General features: G+C 41.4%; 1 protein-coding gene across 3 annotated transcripts in view; it reads right to left on the bottom strand.

Moving 5' to 3' along the window:
• Positions 1-7244: 7244 nt before the first annotated feature.
• NLRC5 (NLR family CARD domain containing 5) overlaps positions 7245-22616 on the bottom strand; it is a 314671-nt gene continuing 299299 nt past the window's right edge. For all 3 annotated transcript variants that reach the window (XM_082270129.1, XM_082270130.1, XM_082270128.1), the window contains 5 exons: positions 19175-19258; positions 17651-17734; positions 12484-12567; positions 7981-8064; positions 7245-7501 (listed from right to left, as the gene is read on the bottom strand). In XM_082270129.1, coding sequence (XP_082126255.1) covers positions 7423-7501; positions 7981-8064; positions 12484-12567; positions 17651-17734; positions 19175-19258 — 415 coding nt within the window. In that variant the 3' untranslated portion in view covers positions 7245-7422. The remainder of the gene's footprint in view (positions 7502-7980; positions 8065-12483; positions 12568-17650; positions 17735-19174; positions 19259-22616) is intronic.

The following is a 22616-nucleotide window of genomic DNA, read 5'->3' on the forward strand; positions in this document are numbered from 1 at the left end:
CAAACTGATCTGGGGGTGTCGTTAACATTGTATTGACACCCCCAGCGATTTGCATATGGCAGTGTGAACTGCCTGCGATTTGAATGCGATTCGGGAACCCAAAGTGGATTCGCAGAGTTCCCGCATCCCAGAGATGTATAGTAACTAAGTAGAACTACTTCTGTACTTTCCTAGAGTAGAATTTTTTTCTCCTACTTCTACTTTTACTTCACTACATTTTTTCGATGATTTCAATACTTCTATTTCGATATTTTTTTTTTGTGCTGCATAGTTACTCGTTACTATTATAAAAATTACCACTGCCAGAACAGTAGATGGCAGGTTTCATGAAGCTCAAAACATGTGTATTATCAGCGCATACGAAAATAAATGCTACTGTATGTATAAATAAAAGCTGCATTTGAAATAATAAAAAACAATATGATGTTCAAACTTTTGACTTCTTTCTTTAATAACTACATAACACAGTACTTGTACTTTTACTTTCAGTACTTGAGTAGCAATTTTTTTTTCAAAACTACTGGTACTTTTACTTTCAGTACTTGAGTAGCAAAATTTTTAAAAAAACTACTTGCAATACTTAAGTACAAAAAATGTTGAATACTTTAGTACTTCTACTCAAGTCACTTTTTGATCAAGCACTTCCACTACTTTTACTCAAGTATGGGTTTCGAGTACTTTATACAACTCTGCCGCATCCCATATATGTGAACTGGGTCTAACACAGGAGTGAGTAGCAGAAGTGTATTAGAACACACAGGGACACAGGGGAGGAATACAGGCTGGGAGTGCACAGGCGCTGATAATGAGGGCTGGCTGAGACACACAGAAAAGTACACTGGTGCAGAGAAGCAGGAACTAAAGGCCCGTACACACGATACGAAAATCGGAAGTAAAATTTCGTCCGACGAATGATCCGCCGATTTTCGGATTGATAGTACAATGCTTTTGACAACCGATTACGAAATTTCGGACGACAAAATCTGGATGTGCAGGCTATAAAATCTTTATCGTACGTCAACACAACGTCCGGTTTTCGTTTAATTAGTAGTTTTCGTCCAAAAAAAAAATCGTAAGAGCAAGACTAGGCATGCTCAGAAACTAAAGAATACATACAAAACAATTCAACACATGACATCACTTCTGAAGTTGTATTCTGTCGTATGAGGAAAGATTGTTCGATAATCTGATCATGTGTATGAGGCTTTACTGAAGTGCAGATGATAAAGAGAAACAAGACATTGGCAGGAATGCATGGAATCATTGAGGTAGGAAACAGATGAGGGAACACAAGGAAAATAGACACGGGGTCACAGGAAGGAGTAAAAAAAAGTGGAAACCAAAGACACTGGGAAAGCTGGGATACAAAGAGCACAGAGGACATACAGGGAAGCACCAGGAAAAACTGGATAATTCAATTGGGAACACAGGGGGACATGTTATTCGAACACACTATTTACAATATGTCATTAAACTGAGACCCCTTTATACATGCATTTAGAAATGTAGCTAAATAACATAACAAAATGGCCAACATCACTTCTTATGTTTTTCATATTCATTTTTTTTTATTATTATTTTTTTTTTTTTTTACAAGGAACATTATCAGTAGACCATGCACAAATTCATTATTCAGTGAAATTTGTTTTACACAAAAATAAATTCTATTACTCTTTAAATGCAATTTGCACATCACAGAGAACATCCGAAAGTACTAAAAAATATGTACAGAAATTTACAACTGTTTTTAACAGTTTATTTTACATTGCTATGCAATATACAGTAGTTGAAAAAAGCTTTGATTTCACAAACGCATTTCAGAAATGACATCTGTGCTTCTGTGATTAGTTTTAAGGTGGCTTTTGCTTTGTTGGTTCATTAAGAATAAACAAGATCATTTACTTTGTGGGAGATCACTTTTATGCTACATCACTTTCTCATGTTATCATATGTGATGCTCATTTAAATGAAACTGAGGAAAGCGTAGCCAAAATTCTTTCCTAAATAAGCCCATTACACAACCCCATAACTACACTTTGGGCTGTACGCGCAAGTAGATTTTATAGCTGTATCGTAACAAGTATGGGAAGCTTTAGGCTGAGTTCACACTGCCGCACAGAGCGGCTCACAGCAGGGGTCCGGTGCATCCCTGTTGACCGTTTCAGGTCCGATTTCAGTCTGGACTTCGGCTGAATTCGGACCTGAAATGGACTAGAAGACGTACAGGACTCCTGTGCAACTTCGGAGATATGTGAACCGGCTCCATAGACAGCCTGTCACAATCTCCTGACATGGGAATTGGATGTGGGGGAAACCCGCATCCAATTCGAAATAGTGTGAACCCAGCCTTAGAGACAGAGCAACATGCAGCATGTTTCTTCAACGTCTGTTTTGTCTATTTTCCATTCAGCCCAACAGCCGTCAAACAGCGGGATCTACAATGTTATTGGGTCTTAATTTTTATTCTAAAAATTATTATCTTTGCATTACTGTACTTTCAATTTTTTATGTTTTTATATTAAAAAAATATCAAATATGTCCATCATTAGTCCTGATGAAGGAAACCTAGATCCCTAACACGTGTTGGTTCTCCTTGACCTTTCAATGAATATTTCATAGGGATAATTGTCTTTCAGAGCACTTTTTAGACACTGGCACTGCCCCTCCCGACTGACATAAGTGTTCACATTTTTTCTCAAGTCTATATCTGTCACTGCATCTACAATTATTGTTAACTCAAGACTGATCCAATGGGTACTATGCCATTCACTTCTTTCTGGCCCCCTTTTATTGATGTGACAAAGTAAATATCTGTGCACAATTCCTTAGTTGGGTAGGTCTTAGAAAGAACAAATGTTTTTTAACCAGTTGCCGACCACACGCCGCAGTTTTACTGCGGCAAGGTGGCTTGGCTGCACGAACCAACGTAACTGTACGTTAGTTGCGCGAGGAGATAGAGGGCGCGCGTGCCCACCCTGCTGTCTCCACGATGTGCTGATTCGGTTCAGAACCAATCAGTCATCAATGATTTTTGGCCTGGACCTGGTGATTGCAGAATGTCCTGTGCCTGAATAATGTAAACACAGGCACTTATGCAATCTTCTCTCCTGAAGCCCTGTTTGGCTCCAGCGTGAGAGAAGAGAGCATGAACTGTGAGTACACAAGCACTACATTGACACCAGTACACCTGGGAACATATTTAACCCCCTGATCACCCCCCAGTTAACCCTTTCACTCCCTGTCACAGTGTCACTATATACAGTATACAGATAATTTACTGATCACTGTATTAGCGTCACCTGTGACTTCAGTTAGTGTGAGAGGCAGTTAGTGGTTGGTAGAGGCAGTCCCAAATAGGTTTAGGGTACCCACCATACATCCCCTAATAAAGATTTAACCCCCTGATCACCCCCAGTTAACCCCTTTAATTTCCCTGTCTCAGTGTCACTATTATAGTGTACAGATCTTTTTTCTGATCACTGTATTAGTGTCACGGCGACATCAGTTAGCGTTAACGTTAGCGTCAATACAGGATAGCGTCAGATTGCCTGCCGCATATTTAGTAATACATTTTAACCCTTTGGTTGCCAGTGAGACACACAAACACACTAAACACCTTCATTAATAGTATAGTGTCTGAACAGATCGATATCTTTAATCTGATCAGAACTATACTATCTTCCCCAATAGTTTAGTATAGTGTTCCCAAAAACACAGCGTTAGTAGGATCAGCCTCAACACCTGCCAGCACCTACATTTAGCCCCTCCGCTCATCCCCCAAGAAGTGCAGTATCAGCAGATTCCTGTAACTTTCGATACACAGCACACTAAACCGCAGCGTTAGCAGTAAGGCCTGATCTCTGCTAGCACTAGCAGTTACAATTTTGGTAGCAGTTCAAACAGTCCTTGACAACAAGTGCTTTTTTTTACCTGTGAGTCAGACTAGGTACCTATAAATTTATTGGCCATAATGTCCAAACAGAGGTACACTAGTGAAGTGGCCTACACGATGCTGATCATGACAGATAAGAGCAATGGGGAGTCCTCACTTTCAGAATCACACTCAGTATTTGAACCTGTAGAGAGCAGCGGCACCCTGACAGATAGCTCTGACAACGGAGTAGTGGTCCCTGCTAAGGTCAGGCATACCAGACCCCATTCTTCTGTTGTTGAGGTGCAACAATCGCAGGGTTCTCGTATGCAGCAGAGTGTCGGTACAGGTGCCGCTCAATCTTCTGGTGAACTGGCAAGCACCAGCGGCCTAGTACATCCTGGTCATAGTCAAACCAGCACTGCAGTAACACTTGGTGACGTAGCGAGTCCCATAAGTGCAGTTGAAGCTGGTGCGGTGGCTAGCACAAGTAGTTTCCTCCAGCCACCAAGAATTCGAAGACAGGCCCATAGAGCCCATAGTGTCCTTCCTGATGCGCTTGCAAATTCTGATTGGGAGCCCACCACTTCGGCAGCACTCGTACTTCCCCCATCCCCATTCGCTGGCCAACCCGGAATTCAGGTGGAAACAGCCGATTTTACTCCCCTTGGTTTTTAATAAGCTGTTTTTCACGGAAGATCTGTACAGATCTATTGTGGACCAAAGCAATTTATATGCCGATCAATTCATCGCCGCAAATCCAAATTCGACACTTGCCAGAGAATTTGCATGGAAACGTATCACTGTTTCCGAATTTAAAACCTTACTGGGCCTATCTCTCCTCATGGGCATTACTAAAAAGAGTTGCGGTCATATTGGTCCACTGACCCAATTCATCATATGCCCGTGTTCTCTACTGCCATGGCAAGGACTAGATAAAACAAATCTTGCGGTTCATGCACTTCAGTGACAATGAACTCTGCCATCCTCTAGATGACCCTGGATATGACCGGCTCCAAAAAATTCGGCCCCTCGTAAATCACTTCAACCAAAAGTTTGCAGCCTTGTTTACGCCCCAACAAGTTGCCTGCGTTGATTACCCCTGTTAAAGTAACAGGAGGCACGAGAGCACAGAGGGGTACAGTGCCTTGAAAAGGTATTTATACCCCTTTAAATTTTCCACATTTTTCATGTTACAACCAAAAACCTAAAGGTATTTTATTGGGATTTTATATGATAGACCAACACAGAGTGACACATTATTGTGAAGTAGAAGGAAAATAATAAATGTTTTTTTACATTTTTTTACAAATAAAAATCTGAAATGTGTGGCCTGCATTTGTATTCAGCCCCCTTTTCTCTGATACCCCTAACTAAAATCTTTTGGAACCAATTGCCTTCAGAAGTCACCTAATTAGTAAATAGAGTCCACTGTGTGTAATTTAATCTCAGTATAAATACAGCTGTTCTATAGAGCCCTCAGAGGTTTGTTAGAGAACCTTAGTGAAAAAACTGCATTATGAAGGCCAAGGAACACACCAGACAGGTAAAGGATAAAGTTATGGAGAAGTTTAAAGCAGGGTTAGGTCATAAAAAATATCCTAAGCTTTGAAACCTATCATGGAACACTGTTCAATCCATCATCTGAAAATGTAAAGAGTATGACACAACTGCAAACCTACCAAGACTTGGCTGTCCACCTAAACTGACAGGCCAGGCAAGGAGAGCATTCATCAAAGAAGCAGCCATAAGGCCCATGGTAACTCTGGAGGAGCTGCAGAGATCCACTGCTAAGGTGGGGGAATCTGTCCACAGGACAACTATTAGTCATGCACTTCCTAAATCTGACCTTTATGGAAGAGTGAAAGGCAGAAAGCCAATGTTAAAAGAAAGCCATGAGAAGTCCCATTTGCAGTTTGCAAGAAGTAATGTGGAGGACGCAGCAAACATGTGGAAGAAGGTGCTCTGGTCAGATGAGACCAAAATTGAGCATTTTGGCCTAAAAGCAAAAACGCCACGTGTAACAGAAAACTAACACTGCACATCACCCTGAATACACCATCCCCACAGTGAAACATGGTGGTGGCAGCATCATGTTTTCCATGCTTTTCTTCAGCATTGACAGGGAAGCTGGTCAGAGTTAATGGGAAAATAGATGGAGTCACATACAGGGCAATCTTAGAAGAAAACCTGTTAGAGTCTGCAAAAGACTTGAGACTGGGGCGGAGATTCACCTTTCAGCAGGACAACGACCCTAAACATTCAGCCAGTGCTACAATGGAATGGTTTAGATAAAAGCATATTCATGTGTTAGAATGGCCCAGTCAAAGTCCAGGCCTAAATCCAAATTAGAATCTGTGGCAAGACTTGAAAATTGCTGTTCACAGACACTCTCCATGCAATCTGACAGAGCTTGAGCTATTTTGCAAAGAAGAATAGGCAAAAAATTCTCTCTCTAAATGTAAAAAACTGGTAGAGACAAACCCAAAAAGACTTGCAGCTGTAATTTCAGTGAACGGTGGTTCTACAAAGTATTAACTCAGGGGGGCTGAATGCAAATGCACGCCACACTTTTCACATATTTATTTGTAAAAAATGTTGAAAACCATTTCTCATTTTCCTTCCACTTCACAATTATGTGCCACTTTGTGTTGGTCTATCACATAAAATTCCAATAAAATACATTTACGTTTTTGGTAGTAACATGACAAAATGTGGAAAATTTCAAGGGGTATGAATACCTTTTCAAGGCACTGTACACCTCTGGGCTCTCGTGCCTCCTGTTACTTTAACAGGGGTACTGAGCAGGAGGTGTAAGAGAACGCCTACCTCTTCACATCCGGCTCCATCACCAGGCACGTGACTGCAGGTGACAAGCACAGTGAAGGAAGGGATAAGAACAAGCTTTTTGTCAAATCAGGGGCAGTGTGCAACATTGATTGTCTGCCTTCAGACAGCAATTTGGAACTGGTGGTTTCATATATCAGACTTTTACTGGTACTACCATGTCAGGCACTAAGGACTGTTGCCATCTGTAGCCTTCCCATACACAGCTGCACCATACAAAGGCCCCTAATGCATGTATGTGGTGATTACAACACTTTGAGGCCAAACCATTAGCAAGATGCCAAGGGTATTAACAGTAAAAAGGTACCTTTCTTAATTAACACTTCAGATAAAACCACAAACAGAGCAAAGACCAGTGTATATTCATATTCACAAAATAGCTGCCAGTGTTTCTTCAAATACTATATACAAAATGTTAGTGCAAATTTCGTCACACAACCAAGAATAACAGTAATGTTAAAAAAAAAAGCCCCATAGGCAATAAAGTGCAAAAGACACAAAAAAACTACATTACAAAGACAAGAAAGGTATTGAGCTGGTACTACAAAAAGTAGTTCTGCAGTCCTCCTCTAGCAAATGTTAGACTTGCCAGGGTGTTAATCAGGGCTCAAAAGCGAACATGAAAATGGAGGTGTTTGCTTTGTTTCTCATCACAACTGTGGACTGAAGAATATTTATACTGAAGACTGAAGAATTACTAATACTCAGACAGAGAAGTTTAATCTGGGATCTTGTTTACGCAGATTCTCTTGTGTCACTTTGGAGACAGGATTGCCCCATAATCTGGAAAATAAATAAAACAACAATATAATAGTTAACATTAGTGTTGTGAAAGGTTGAAGCATTGACAATGGCCCGAAATATCACATTTCAATACTGTTCAGTAAGATAACTAAATATGCAAATTTAATACATATAAGGGACATGTTTTACCTACCAAAAGATTTTTATTTCTATCGATCCAATTTTACACATCCTTACCACACAGCATAGCCAGGTAGATAACACCACTTACAGTTAAGGACAGTAGTGTCCTCTCTTCACCCGATTAGACAGTAAAAAGAGCATCAAACTGATGAGGTCATCCTTCTACTCGCTCTTTCTTGTTAGCACACTTGCAATCAGCACCCTTGCCTGGTTCCCAACCCTGTGTGCCCTCCCCTAGTCTAAGTGCTTTTATATCTGCCATAGTTCAGCTTTGATTCATAACTATCTTTCCAGAACCTGCATACATCACCTGTCTTCATAATTAGTCTACTTACCGTATCACCTTTATGTAGGGACAGATGCCCAAAGCCTCAGCCATTGCTTCTACACCTTTATCCTTGATCTTGTTTTGTTCAAGACTTTAAAAAAAAAAAGATGAATACAATATTTCAGATATAAAGCTTGTGCAGCTCTCACTTTCACAACACATTTTGCCGTGGTTTCTATAAAGCATTTTCTTCTCATTTAAATTTTATGAATGTGTTGCTGTTTTAGAACAACATATGATGGCTTATTACCAATTGGTAAAGCCTTTTGTGCAAAGCAAATCTCCAATATTCCCCAATATATTTCCTATACTCCTGCACCTCAGATTCTTCTGTTTCTACAGCAATGATTAAAGGAGAAAACGGACAGCGTGACAGGGGTGTGGCTATCACCATATAGGAACCATTGAAAAAATGCCCTAGGGACTTTCTTGCTAGGCATTGTTAACTACTGTGTGGAGTGTACCAAGTGACTGTAAAGGATAGCAAAGCTTGGCAGGGGTAATACAGGTTACGTGCGGGGCACTACTCTGAATATTCCCCGCATTTGGCCATGTCTGATCTGATGTCATATAGTTAAGTACACGTGAAAAAACTTCCCCACGCTTAGCCTGGAGATTCACTGTATAGCTCTGCCATCCAGAATACACAATCTTGACACTCTCTTCTTTATGGGGCTTCCAAATGCAGCAGTTTAGGCAAAGACTAGTCTTCCTTTGCACAGAGTAGGCAGCAACTGTGGCAGTTTAGTTCTTACATCGCTTCAGAATGTTCCATACAAATGTAGCACCCCCTAGCATTGCTAGAGTTTAGTTTTTGTTGTTGTTAGTATAGATAAATTGTCATGCTTGGCTGGCAGCCAAGCTTGTGTGTTAATCTTGGTCCAGTGAGGGACTCAGGGAGGGCTCAATGACTCAGCAGCAGCATCTCTGGTAGCTCCCCCTGCTTGCTGAAAATTTGGAGAATATTTCAGAAGCCATTGGGAGGAGTCTAGGAGGAGATGTTTGGAGTGTTCTGAGGGTCCTGACTAATCCTTAACAGATGGGTTTGCAGAGGGCAGGCCCCCTCAAATATTCAGGGTCAGCACAGCTGGGGGCAGTGTGAGTTTGGGTGGAAGATGGGGACAGAGCAATCTTACTGAATGGGCACGCTGTCCCAGCAAAGCATTATTCCCGACTCCCGTGTGCATCCCGCCACCAAACTTAGCAGGTGGCAAGTGCCTGTCAGCGCTGCGTTGCTGTCAGGCTCCTTGGGTTGTGGAGGGGGAGCCCACAACTGCAGGAATGCCTGTCCACCTCCACGGGAGCAGGCACAAACAGGAAAGTCGAGTCTGACTCCCGTCCGTGTGTGTGTGTTCACCAGACCCAGCCGCCGAACTTGGAAGCTGTCATTAGCCTGGCACTGCTGTACCAATCAATAAATATTGCCTTATCGATAATATGCATTTTTATTCTCATGGGTGATTGTGTAGGCAGGGCCCCAGTGCACTGCATTGCCTGGGGCCCTTTAATGCTCTTAAGATGGCACTGGATGGGGATAGAGTGTTGGGCTGTCGGAGGCCTTTGAGAAAAGCACCCTAGTCTGGGGGAAGGGTGAACTCAGGCCTAGGTTCTCGGGTGCAGAACGGACCCCTTCATATGACACACGGAGGGATACTGACCAGGAGGTTCGGAAACAAGGAGAGGACAGTTGGAGAACACTGCTGGGTGAATCTCCAGGGGGGAAGACAGCCAAGAGAGCTGGTGAGTGTTGCAGTCAGAGGACTGAGAGGCATGCCTGAAGGGACTGGGTGCAAGCAGTCTGGGATGGATGCAAAGTCAGTCTGGGAGGACTGTGGAAAAGTAGCCAGGAGGGCTAGTGAAAGGGGCAGCTGCAGCCAGGTGGCTGGCAGTGCCTGAAGAGGTGGTACTGGGAGCAGTAGCCACAGTAATAGGACAGCTAGCATCAAACACCTCTCCTTTTGCTACACTACCAAAGGGTCTCTGCCTGCAAAAGGCATTCATTTGGATCTGACTGAGACTGATGGATCAATTTGTCAGTGCTAGCTGGTCCTGGGAGACTTAGTTCTACAAGCAAGTTTGTGCTGGAGATAGAAGCGAAGAAGTATGTATATACTGGATATATATAGTTTATGTCCCTGATGATTTCTTTGCTGATCAAGTGGGCATCCCATAACAACCCTTTCCCCATTCAAATTTAATCCCCCTAAATAAAAAAACAAAAAAAAAAACAAAACAAAGCTGCAAGGACTAATTCTTGTCTCCAGAGTGAGTGGAACATTTTTGTGCCTGGCTGTGGAGGGTGGAAGATACCCATACCCAGCGGCTCCAATGGGGGTAACGCTACACAAAAGAACAGCATCCCTGATTATTTTACTTGGGGATGGTTGGGAGAAAAAATGTAAGAGATGAAAAGAGGATACCACAGTGACTTATGCCTTGCAGTATTGGTTCTTTGGTTTGAATTCTGACCACTATCTGCATGGCGTTAGCATGCTCCCCTATACACACGTAGGTTTACTCCTACGCTCCAAAGACTTGCTGGCAAGTTAATTGGCTATTGACCATATTGGCCCTAGAGTGTTTGTGCATGGCTAAAGATCCCAACAGCAACCCTGGTATCACTGTGCTGAGTGGATAATGTAGCTCTGGTGTGAATTTTAGGCATGAAATTCCTACAGCCCTTACATTTTTCTAAATACACAGCATAACAGAAACTGCCTGCTCTCAGGCTTGCTATGTCAGGCTAAAATCTTGGGTAGAGCCTTTTTAGGAAGCATAATTCAAAAGCTCTAACTAAATAATTTGTTTGAACAGCTGTCAACCTTAGCTATTGACAAGGCTGCCAGTCCTCCTGTAGGGGGCCCGAACAGCAAGGGAAATCGGTGTGGCAGGGGCAATTACAGAAGAATGCCCTGTGCTACCCTCTGCAACAGCTGAAAGCCTGTTTCTCTCCTTCCCGCCGGCTTTTAGCTGCTGCACGGAGGGACAAAGACACAGGGCATCCTTCCTGTAATTGCTTGTCCTGGACGGATCACGCTCCCAGTTCTGCCTGTCTCTGATTTCCCCAGTGTGCCCCTCTGCCACTGTGTCAGACCCCCCACCACCCCTTCCCATGGTGCTGTCGGCTTCCCTTTCCCGCCAGCTGCCCTGGGTACAGGGCGTTTGTGAGGAGATCAAGTAGAGGAAGGGGCCAGGTAATATGTCATTTACTGACCCTTCCTTTTTTGAATGGACAAAGTTAGTGATCGGTACAGTGTTCGTTGATAACTGAGCAAACAGTGTTTACTATGCTTTAGTTTATGAATAAACAGGAGCCCCTGTCTCCTGTTCATTCATTTTCAGGGTAACTGAGGCTACAGAGAAAGGAATCGAAGAGTCCTAGACCCCTGATATCTCACCAAAGCCCCCCAACAGTGTTGTAAAAAACATTTTTTTTTTTTTTAATTTTAAATAAGGTGCTAATTCACACGGATTATCTGGTCCTCTGTTCTTACAGCTGCTATATTGCAAAAGCATAGCATAGGCTGCCTGCACACAGCAATAGCCACATTAAAAACACTGATTCACGCTGTACAGGCAACAGCACCCATATGAATGAGCCCCAAGATCTCATTTACACACAGAACTTTAGCTCACAAATGGTGTTTTAGTTCATAGCAAAGGTATTCAGTACGGTTGAGGCCAAGGCTCTGTGCAGGCCTATCCAGGTCCTCCACACCAAACCCACCAGACTATGTCTCTATGGACCTGGCTTTGTGTACAGGGGCTCAGTCTTGCTAGAATGGAAAAGGTCTTTCCCTAAAACTGTGCGCAAGGTTAGAAGTGCACAAATGTATCTTTTGCTGTAGCCACACTACAGACGTCTTAGGACAGACTGTACATAGTCACACGCTTCATTCCATCACATATAATAAAATAAGAGGATTATTCGTTACTGTAGGAAAGGAGGCAGAGCCATGCAAATTATTCCTTTATGCTGCAATGGCCAAGTTCACATCCCGAAGCACTGGTATATATTGCAAATAAAGCCTAATATTGTAAAGCTATTTCCTATTTTTTGGCCATTATTAGTCAATGCAGTTAATGGAAACCATGGCATCTATGCTGTAGCATTAACAGTACCCTTCACTGGAAACACTCAAACTCAATCATTTGAAGGGATACCTACATACATTTTGGGCAAGTAGTGGGCCAAATCTAATCTAACAAATAGTCACAAGTATAACCACAAAGACAAAAACTGAAAAAAACAACTTTATATATCATATGGATGCCAACACACAAAAATGGAACAAAGGAAGTTTATGAAATATCCATATTCTTCTGTTCGTTTTCTAGGTTGGTAAGAAAATCTGAGAAAACAGCTGATCACCAGAGGTCAACAATATAAGTGTGTTCTTGATGTGTGCCATTTCTACTTTCCACTATATATAGGTTTGCTATAAGTATAACATAAACTTTAAAACATAGATAAGGTTTACCAGATGCTGGTCTGCCATGTGATACTTACTCCAATATCTTCAGGTTTTCCATTTGTTTAAATACACTAGCAAGTGCACAGGAGCCTTCATCAGTAATACTGTTCCACGACAATCTAAACAAATATATATATATTTACATTATTAATAATTTAAGAACTAATATATACATGTACTAGCCCTACAGACTAACACTTAAAGGGAAACATCACTCACCCCCATCCCCTCACCCAAAACAAAACATATACTCTCACACCCAGTGATCCAGAGGTGTTCTGTACTGATCTGACTCCCACGCTGTCATCTTCACTTTTGACATCATCAAGAGGTTGGCTGTCTCTTCCAGGTTCTTGCAGCCAGCCTCCAGGTGATGCACATGCACTAAAGCATGTTCAGGATGCCAGCTGCAGGTGCCAGCAAGAGACAGCAAGCACCCCAATGATTCACTATGGCGCATGTGCAATACAATACTCATGGCCTCCTTGTATGTATGATGTAGGTATCCCAAGAGGCTGCAGGCAATAGAAACATGATTCTGGCCTAGTCCAGAATCTAATTGGTGAGGGGTGAATTCGGCAGAACATGTAACTAAAACAAAAATAATATAAAAAAAAATTTTAAAAAAATTCTATTGAGAGAGGAGGGGTGTAGGGTAGGGATGATCGAACGGTTCGGGTCCACCATCGGTTCGGCCCGAACATTGGGTGTTCGAGGTTCGGCCGAATTTAGAACTTTTTGCCCAAAAAGTTCGGAATTCGGCAACCAGAACCGCCCAAAATGCAATGCTTCAGGAAATGGGCTTTAAAAGCCCGTGATTGGACCAGAACCATTAGCAAAAGCCAATTGAGGGGGCAGGAGAATGCTAGGAATGTGATTGGAGTGACTAGGGGGTCCCTAGACCAATCATTAGTGAATATGCCCCCCAGTATATAAGATCGCCCCCGCCATATTCCCAGCATTGTTATACTGGACATGGAAGAGAGTGGAAGCAGTTCTGTTAATTTTACTTTAAAAGTGTCATTTAGCTATTTTTAGTGTGAGGAAAGGGATATCTAGTGTAGTTAGAGTGCTCCTTTACACTTAAGTTAGCTTCAAAAATTTAGTTTCTGTAGGGAAAGTGTTAAGTGTAAGGGGACCGTAGTGTAGTGTAGGGTTAACTGACAGTGACTGCTATGGCAGGGTGACAAAACCCTTCCATAGCAGGGTGACCGCTATAGAGAAATGATCATTTCTCTGTGTTGCTTCGGCACAGGCATGTGGCTTCTCACCAGCAAGCATTTTTTAATGCTGCAGGGGCTGCCACTGCCAGTGCTTTTTTGAGGACATGTTTGATGTCAGACATGACATCTGAATATGTGTATAGGGGGGATATATAGACATATATGTCTGAATATATACCCCTAGACATATATAGGTGTGATAGTAGCAGAAATAAATGCTTGCGCTAATGAAATCATTTACAGTAATATATTTCTGCTACTATCACACCTATATATGTCTAGGGGTATATATTCAGACATATATGCCTATATATACCCCCTATACACATGTTCAGATGTTTTGCCTGCCTCAAAAGAACCCCAAAAAATGCCAAAAAAACGCTAGCGTCAAAAAAAAAAGATGCCCAGGTGTGTTTTTGCTGGCATTTTTTGGGGGGTTTTGGAGGCAGGCAAAACATCAGAACTTGTGCACAGTACCACTATACACAAGTTCAGATGTTTTGCCTGCCTCAAAAGAACCCCAAAAAATGCCAAAAAAAACGCTAGCGTCAAAAAAAAAATGCCCAGGTGTGTTTTTGCTGGCATTTTTTGGGGGGTTTTGGAGGCAGGCAAAACATCAGAACTTGTGCACAGTACCACTATACACAAGTTCAGATGTTTTTCCTGACTGCAAAGAACCCAAAAAAATGCCTGCTATTAAACCGGCAAGGTGTTACAGCAGAGAAGCCATATTCCTGTGCTTAAAGTTTTCTAATACAAACAATCTTTTTTTTTATGGTTCTGGACATGCTACAGAGCTGAAACTTCACAGGTACACCTTTTAGACCCCCCCAGACACAAAATCACACAAAAAAAAGTTCTTAAAAATTGTCATTTTTGATAAAAAAGCCAATTATTGAAAAAAAAAAAAAAAGAGATTTTTTGATTTTTACTTTGGATTTAGTATCTGGGGGGTCTAAAAAGTGTACATGTGAAGTTTCAGCTCTGTAGCATGTCCAGAACCATCTTCAGACATATATAGGTGTGATAGTAGCAGAAATAAATGCTTGCGCTAATGAAATAATTTACAGTAATATATTTCTGCTACTATCACACCTATATATGTCTAGGGGTATATATTCAGACATATATGCCTATATATACACCCTATACACATGTTCAGATGTTTTGCCTGCCTCAAAAGAACCCCAAAAAATGCCAAAAAAACGCTAGCGTCAAAAAAAAAAAAAAATGCCCAGGTGTGTTTTTGCTGGCATTTTTTGGGGGGTTTTGGAGGCAGGCAAAACATCAGAACTTGTGCACAGTACCACTATACACAAGTTCAGATGTTTTGCCTGCCTCAAAAGAACCCCAAAAAATGCCAAAAAAAACGCTAGCGTCAAAAAAAAAAATGCCCAGGTGTGTTTTTGCTGGCATTTTTTGGGGAATTTTGGAGGCAGGCAAAACATCAGAACTTGTGCACAGTACCACTATACACAAGTTCAGATGTTTTTCCTGACTGCAAAGAACCCAAAAAAATGCCTGCTATTAAACCGGCAAGGTGTTACAGCAGAGAAGCCATATTCCTGTGCTTAAAGTTTTCTAATACAAACAATCTTTTTTTTTATGGTTCTGGACATGCTACAGAGCTGAAACTTCACATGTACACTTTTTAGACCCCCCAGATACTAAATCCAAAGTAAAAATCAAAAAATCTCTTTTTTTTTTTTTCAATAATTGGCTTTTTTATCAAAAATGACAATTTTTAAGAACTTTTTTTGTGTGATTTTGTGTCTGGGAGGTCTAAAAGGTGTACCTGTGAAGTTTCAGCTCTGTAGCATGTCCAGAACCCCAAAAAAACCTCATATAAGTGTAAAAGAGGGGTCCCACCATCCCTGCTCTACTGAAAAATTATCTTTTTTCTGGTTCTGGACATGCTACAGAGCTGAAACTTCACAGGTACACTTTTTAGACCCCCCAGACACTAAATCCAAAAAAAGTCATGCCTGCCTCCAAAAATGCCCGATAAATGCAAGAAAAAGCGCCGTAGAGAAGCCGTATACCTGTTCTAATAAAAATTATAAGAAAATGCTAATTTTTGGGGGGTTCTGGACATGCTACAGAGCTGAAACTTCACATGTACACTTTTTAGACCCCCCAGATACTAAATCCAAAGTAAAAATCAAAAAATCTCTTTTTTTTTTTTAATTTTTTTATCAAAAATGACAATTTTTAAGAACTTTTTTTTGTGTGATTTTGTGTCTGGGGGGTCTAAAAGGTGTACCTGTGAAGTTTCAGCTCTGTAGCATGTCCAGAACCAGAAAAAAAGATCATATAGGTGTTAAAGTTAAAGGAGGCTCCCGAACCACATCCCTGTTCTACTGAAAAATTATCTTTTTTTTTTTCATGGTTCTGGACATTCTACAGAGCTGAAACTTCACATGCACACCTTTTAGACCCCCCAGATACTAAATCCAAAGTAAAAATCAAAAAAATCTCTCTTTTTTTTTTTAATTTTTCAATAATTGGCTTTTTTATCAAAAATGACAATTTTTAAGAACTTTTTTTGTGTGATTAATAGTTAATGGGGCATGACCCAGAACCCTAGGCACTTTTTAGGGGCATTTATTGGGTTTTAGGGCTTAAAAATGGTGTTTTTTGATTACAGAAGTTCGGGTCCCATTGATTTCAATGGGGTTCTGAAATCCGGGCCGAACTTTCGTGAAGTTCGGGTGTTCTGGTCGAACCGAACTTTTCAAAAGTTCGATCATCCCTAGTGTAGGGGTAGGTTGGTGGAAAATGCCACCCAGAGGACCAAGTGCATATAGAAGGTGGTCCCATTCTGATTGGTGGCCTTGTTACAGATTTAAAGTACCTCTTTATTTCAGTTAATACTTGCTCTAGCTACACCCCAATCTGAAGCCCAATTTATGGGTGTTTTGGCTGGGGAAGATGCAGTCAGCATTGATCCCCTGCTCCATTTCCAAGTTGAGTGTTCTTTTACTATTATACATGAACAAGCAGAGATGCAGGGCTGTGTGTTAAAGCTACTGACTGTTAGTAAACATAGAGGGCACTGCCAGCCAGTGCTGCAGGGCTGTGATCTCCTTGCCAGGGCTGTTATTGTTTAAAAGTAGCTACAAATAGATCACTAAGTATACAGCACTTAAAGTGATTGTCAATGATCACCTTGTAAAACAATACACTTAGTTTGAAATATAAATGAAAGGCAAAACATTTGTGAATAGATTAACACATTTATATAAATATTTTTTTCCACTTTTTGAAAGTGAGCACATTCCTTCTGTTCTCAGCTGTATAAGAACTGGGGAAGGAGAAACAGCAGTACACTGAGCTTCCCTATGAATGGCTGTGAAGGGGGGGGGGCTGTCAGGACAAGTCTGATCATTGGAGAACAGGCTGAGTTCCCAGCATAGCTAGAGAACTGACCATGGTGTTTTTACAGTTTTTAAAAGGAAAGCAGAGGGACTGACAGGAACACCAGGGATTTCACACAAAGGAAGCAATACAAAGAGAACAGGATACTTTCTCATATAAGTACATGGTACAGCAAGCACATATCAGTAATATGAAATATTGAGGTAACAAACCCTTTAATGATTTTTTTGCTATTGTGAATGAACAGGCAGCACTGAATGCTCATTCATAATATTTAAAAGTCATTCAATTCTGCGGCTGTGTGTCTATTTGTGGCTGCTTGTAAACATACACAGCCCCGCAGCGCTGAGTGATTTTTCACTATTATGAATGATCAATCAGTGCTATCAGCGCCATTGCCATGTATGAAATGGGCCGCTGGCAGTTCATTCACAAAGCAACAGATCATCTAATAAAGATATGCATCTTTGCAAGTTTTTGCCAATAAATGAGGACATTTTATTTCACTTTATAATTATCAAACTAAATAAAGAGCATATGAATACAATATTCATCTAATCAACACATCATTCCACAAAAACTTCTTACATAACAAACTTACATGATTTCTTCCACGCTCTTGATGTATCCAAGTGCTTTGGCCAATGGTTTGCAGATACGGTCAGATACCCCACATACTTTTAAGCTAGAGAAACACAAAAGGAATAAAGTGTATGTCAGGGCAAAATAATAAAAAATGTATGCATTACAATTTTGTTATATATGCACATTCTGGGTCTAGTATGAAATTTGGAGGGGAATTTATGATGTTTTATTTAAACTATGCTGCCCCTTTCCTTACACGGCTAGGTATTCCCATGGGACCACTGATGTCATTGGTTGTTAAGGACTCAGAGGTGCCTGCACCCGCCAGCATCCTTAACAACCATTGACAGCTGGAAGCTGTCCAAAGCTGTTGGACTGAACCATAAGCTCATCCCTTGTAGGGAATGATTAAGGTTTAGGTTACAGTTGGGGACGTCATACTTTAGAAAATTCAGTACTAAGGTAAGTTTCTTGTGGATCATAGTGTCCATCGTCCTCTGCTTCACCTCCATAAAGTTAAAAGTAGGTTGTCCCCAAGCTTTAGCTATGGTTTGGCATGTAGTTAAAAGGGTAAAGGGTTATAATTTTCTTTCCTATCTGGTGAGGTCAGACATTGGGTGTCACGTTAAGCCTCCCACAGGTTGTGAATCAGGTTTTTATTAAGGAGGGTTCTGATAAAGTTATATACTTTATATCCAAAATGTTTGGACCATAGGCCAGTGCAATCATATGTGGAAGAGTAAGCACTGTGCCCTAAATTCCCCCAAAAAGGGGGGAGAGGCATTGGGTGCGTATTTAGCCACAATAACTGGGTTCAAGTGCCATAGAATTACACCTTGCATGCGCTTTTCTGGATCAAAACAATTTTCATTTTTCATGCTGTGACAATTACTTGGCCATGCAACACATTACAGGTGCTGCCTTTGATACAACTGTTAAGTACAGCAAAAGGTTTAAAGCAAAGCTTTCCTGGGAGACAGATATGGACACCATCAATTGTATCCCTTGTGGGCTGCTATAGTGATTTTTACGTGTTAAATATATATCCCAAGATCAATATAAAAAAAAAAGATGTTGTATAGCACATCAACTCTTCTGGGAAGGCTGTCCACAAGGTTTAGGAGTGTGTCTATCGGAAGGTTTAACCATTTTTCCAGAAGCGCATTTGTGAGGTCAGGCACTGATGTGGACAAGAAGGCCTGGCTCGCAGTCTCCACTCCAATTCATCCAAAAGGTGTTCTATCGGGTTGAGGTCAGGACTTGTGCACTGGTCCAAATCATTTGGTGGAGGGGGGATGATGATGTGGGGTTGTTTTTTAGGGGTTGGGCTTGGTGCAGGGAGAGTACTTTACTAGGAAGGTGGTTTATCGGGAGACATTAGACTAAAACGCTCTTCAAGAGACAATTACTCTTTAGTAATTGTTATTAAAGTAGTACTCTTTAGCTTTTCTACAATATCCTTATTCATATCTACTCTGCAAATAGTAATACTATGGTGTAGTAGCAGAATGATAAACCATTGAAAGCAGAATGTACTTACTGAATTGTCCTGAGAAATGTAAAATGCTGAACTCCTTCCACAAGTTTCAGAAAGCTTTGCTGCTCAAATTTGTTTTCTGATAAGCTGCATATAAAACACAAACGATTGATTTCATGGAAAAATCAACACCTTTAGGTTCATTCAGTAAGAGCAAGGAGGATGTGCAAAGCACAGAAAATCATAATAACAAATACAGCAACACATACAGGTTTATTCATTAAGGGCCCATTCACACTAAGAACTGCATGTGAATCGCACAGGAACTCTGAGTGGTTCCTGTGCAATTCACATGCAGTTCTGTGCAATGCGATTTCAGCCCCATTAATTTTGAATGGGCTCTAATTGCACCGCACAGTACCAAAAGTAGTGCATATACACGCACGGCAACAACACTTTTTTTACAAGGGCAGGCAAACTCGCCTGCATTAAGGCTGCCATTACTTTTGAACTGACCCCTGCAGCAGATCACAAGGGCAGTGCAATTGCAATGCAGTGCAAGAAGCAGTGCAGGAAGCTGCACGGGAATGAAGCTCTAAGAATAAGAATATGCAAAGCACAGCAACCCATGACAAGGGATTCATGGAATTACAGATACTCTCCCACTGAAATTGAAAATGAAGCCTTGAAATGTATACAGGTAACACAAATGCAACTTAGCTGGCCAGTACCTCTTTTTTTTTTTTTTTATTCAAGTCTTTCAGTTGTTCACCAAACCAAACCAGTTCTCTTTATCAGTAACCTGTGTGACAGTGCGATGCCCTGCCACTGTGGAAATGTAGGAGAACATGACACAAACTTCACAATAAGCCCTAATTCAAAGTTCCATACTATCATTACTGAGCGGTGAAAGCCGTGCTTTGGGTTTCCTCCAGGTTCTGTAGTCTGGAATTGGGGCCTAAAGCTTGAAGGTTCCAAAGTGTCTTGGGTAGGATGGAACCTTCAAACCCGTGTCCAGATTTAATTAGGTTCCTGCAGCCTGTGTGAGAACACAGGTGTGCAGGGCTGTTATATATTTAAGCCTGAGGATAGCTCAGGGCTCCTAGTTTGGAGACAGCTCCCCTAACAGAGACAGGAGGTCTCACCCAGGGGTCAGGGGAGCTCAATACAGGAGTCAAGAGACAGTAGGTCTCAACCAGGGGTCAACCTGGCCCCAGCCAGTAGCCAGGATATGGGAGGTCTTGTCCCAGGAGTCAGGCCAGCTCCTATTAGGGTGTCAGGAGAACCCCTATCCAGAGGGCAGGGGTTGGCTGTACAACAGGGAGCTGCAATTAGAGGCTAAGTGAGCTAAGTGAACCAGGAGAGCAGGGCAACACAGTTAGAGGGACTGGTAAGAGAAGTAGCGGTGCTGCAGACAAGGAAGCAGGGTGGGTCTGCATTTTCAATTGACTATTCATGTTTATGTGGAAGAACCCCCATGTGGGCAACTGATGTTTATGTGAACTTTCCTTTTTATTCAATAAAAGTGGGCTTCCAGGCCCTAAAATACAGTTTGGACTGGCACAACTCATAGAGAAAAAGCATCACCGCAATACCGCAGATAGTAATCTGGGAACCCCCTTTTGCTTACTTATAATGCTATACTCAAATGCACCCATTAATAAGTACATCAACCAAATAATGTGTGATATATCAGCCAGACAGAGAGGACACTACATAGGTTAGTCTTCAGCAATCAGATCCACCCAAAACATATGTGTGGAACTTCATGTATACAGCTATAGTAGATCATATAAAACTAACATTAAGATAAACTGAGTTACTTTAGCACACTTGCAGTGCTTGTACAATGCACATTAGCTTCAGCAACTTGCTATTACATGTGACAAGATGATAATGCATGAGTACAATGGGGAGACAGGGACACGTGTTGTCACCCTATACTGGGAAGTATCTGAGCAAGGACCATCATAGCATAATCAGCAAATATTATAGAAATTATTAAAATTAACTTTTGAGGTTACATTAAAAAGGAACCAAACTCTGCAAGCTTTGCCCAAAAAAAGGCAGACTGAGTGCCCCTGTATTGACTGTGGTTTTCCTGCATCTAATCTTTTCTCCATTATTGACTTACCATGCCATGTTGTGCATTGTAACTTTCTGTTGAGATGGCAATTTAAGTAGAGGCATGGCTTTGCTTCATCATGTCAGAGCCTCTAGTGAGCATCATGACAATGAGATCACCAAATGTCACTCCAAATCTCCTGTGACTAGCAGTCAGAGGCAGCAGAGTCTTAGAACTTAGGCTAGCCATGGCAGCTTACTATGGGGGCACACCTGCCGGCTTGCTCCCAAGCTACAGCGTGGTTCAGCCCACCCCCTGGTTTCTCTAAGCCAATGGCTCCTGCTGCTGTCCGAGTCCCTGTGTGGAGAGGAAGTTAGGGGTGAGAAGACTTCTGCTGGGCACAGTGCTGGATCCCTGCCAGGCTCAGGTAAGTATTTAAAGAGGGTGAGGAGGGAAATTGTTAGTGGGCTGTTTTTCACCTGAATGCAGGGAATGCATTAAGGTAAAAACACCCAGACTTTAGAACCACTTTAAAGTGAACTTGTGCTTTACTCATGTAGGATAAAGCTAAAGGTTGACTAAAATACCAGCTAAACCAGCTGCGCATGCTGATCTTCCCTATGCTCCTTTCCTTTTTGGGTCAGGAAGAATTAGCCCTGTGAACAATTTAACTATACACAAGGATAAGGGCTCTCTCAACCCCTATAGGGGAGGGATATAAGGTACATACTCCCCATATCCAGAAGTACTAGGTATTTATTTTTATTTCCAGAAGATGGACAGAGCAGTGGAAGAGCAAAGGAAAGTTGAGTATGTGCAGCTGATGTGGTTGAACCTAGGATAAAGCTGACAACAACAAGCACATATATTTTAATAAATAGGCTAAAATGCATTTCCCCAGGCCCCTTGAAACAGACACCCTCCTGTCGGGTTCGTAAAGGAGCTAGATAGCTGATGCTTTCAAAATAGCTATTTTTTTCAGCACCCCAAGACCTAGGAAGACAAATGACCTTTATTCTAAGAGTAATCTTACAAAGGAGATGACATTTGCCTGTACCATGCTCAGTGTTTTACCAATAGTTGAAAAAAGTGGAAAAATAGTCCTGGACCTGTAAAGTTATTGTTATTGCTATTTTAAAGTATTGATGTGGATGTGAAAAATTTGTATCCCGGGCAGGTGAGTTCTACACTCCTCAGGATCTCCACGGTCTCCTTGGCTTTTAGTGTAATGTAATAAAAATACAGTGCCGTAAAAAGTATTCATACCCCTTGAAAATTTCCACATTTTGTCATGTTACAACCAAAAGCATAAATTAGTTTTATTGGGATTTTATGTGATAGACCAACACAAAGTGGCACATAATTGTGAAATGGAAGGAAAATGATAAATTATTTTCAAAAATGTTTACAAATAAATATCTGAAAAGTGTCACAAGCATT

The sequence above is a fragment of the Pelophylax lessonae genome (genome assembly GCF_965119305.1).
Source record: "Pelophylax lessonae genome assembly, chromosome: 10".
Taxonomy (NCBI): domain Eukaryota; kingdom Metazoa; phylum Chordata; class Amphibia; order Anura; family Ranidae; genus Pelophylax; species Pelophylax lessonae.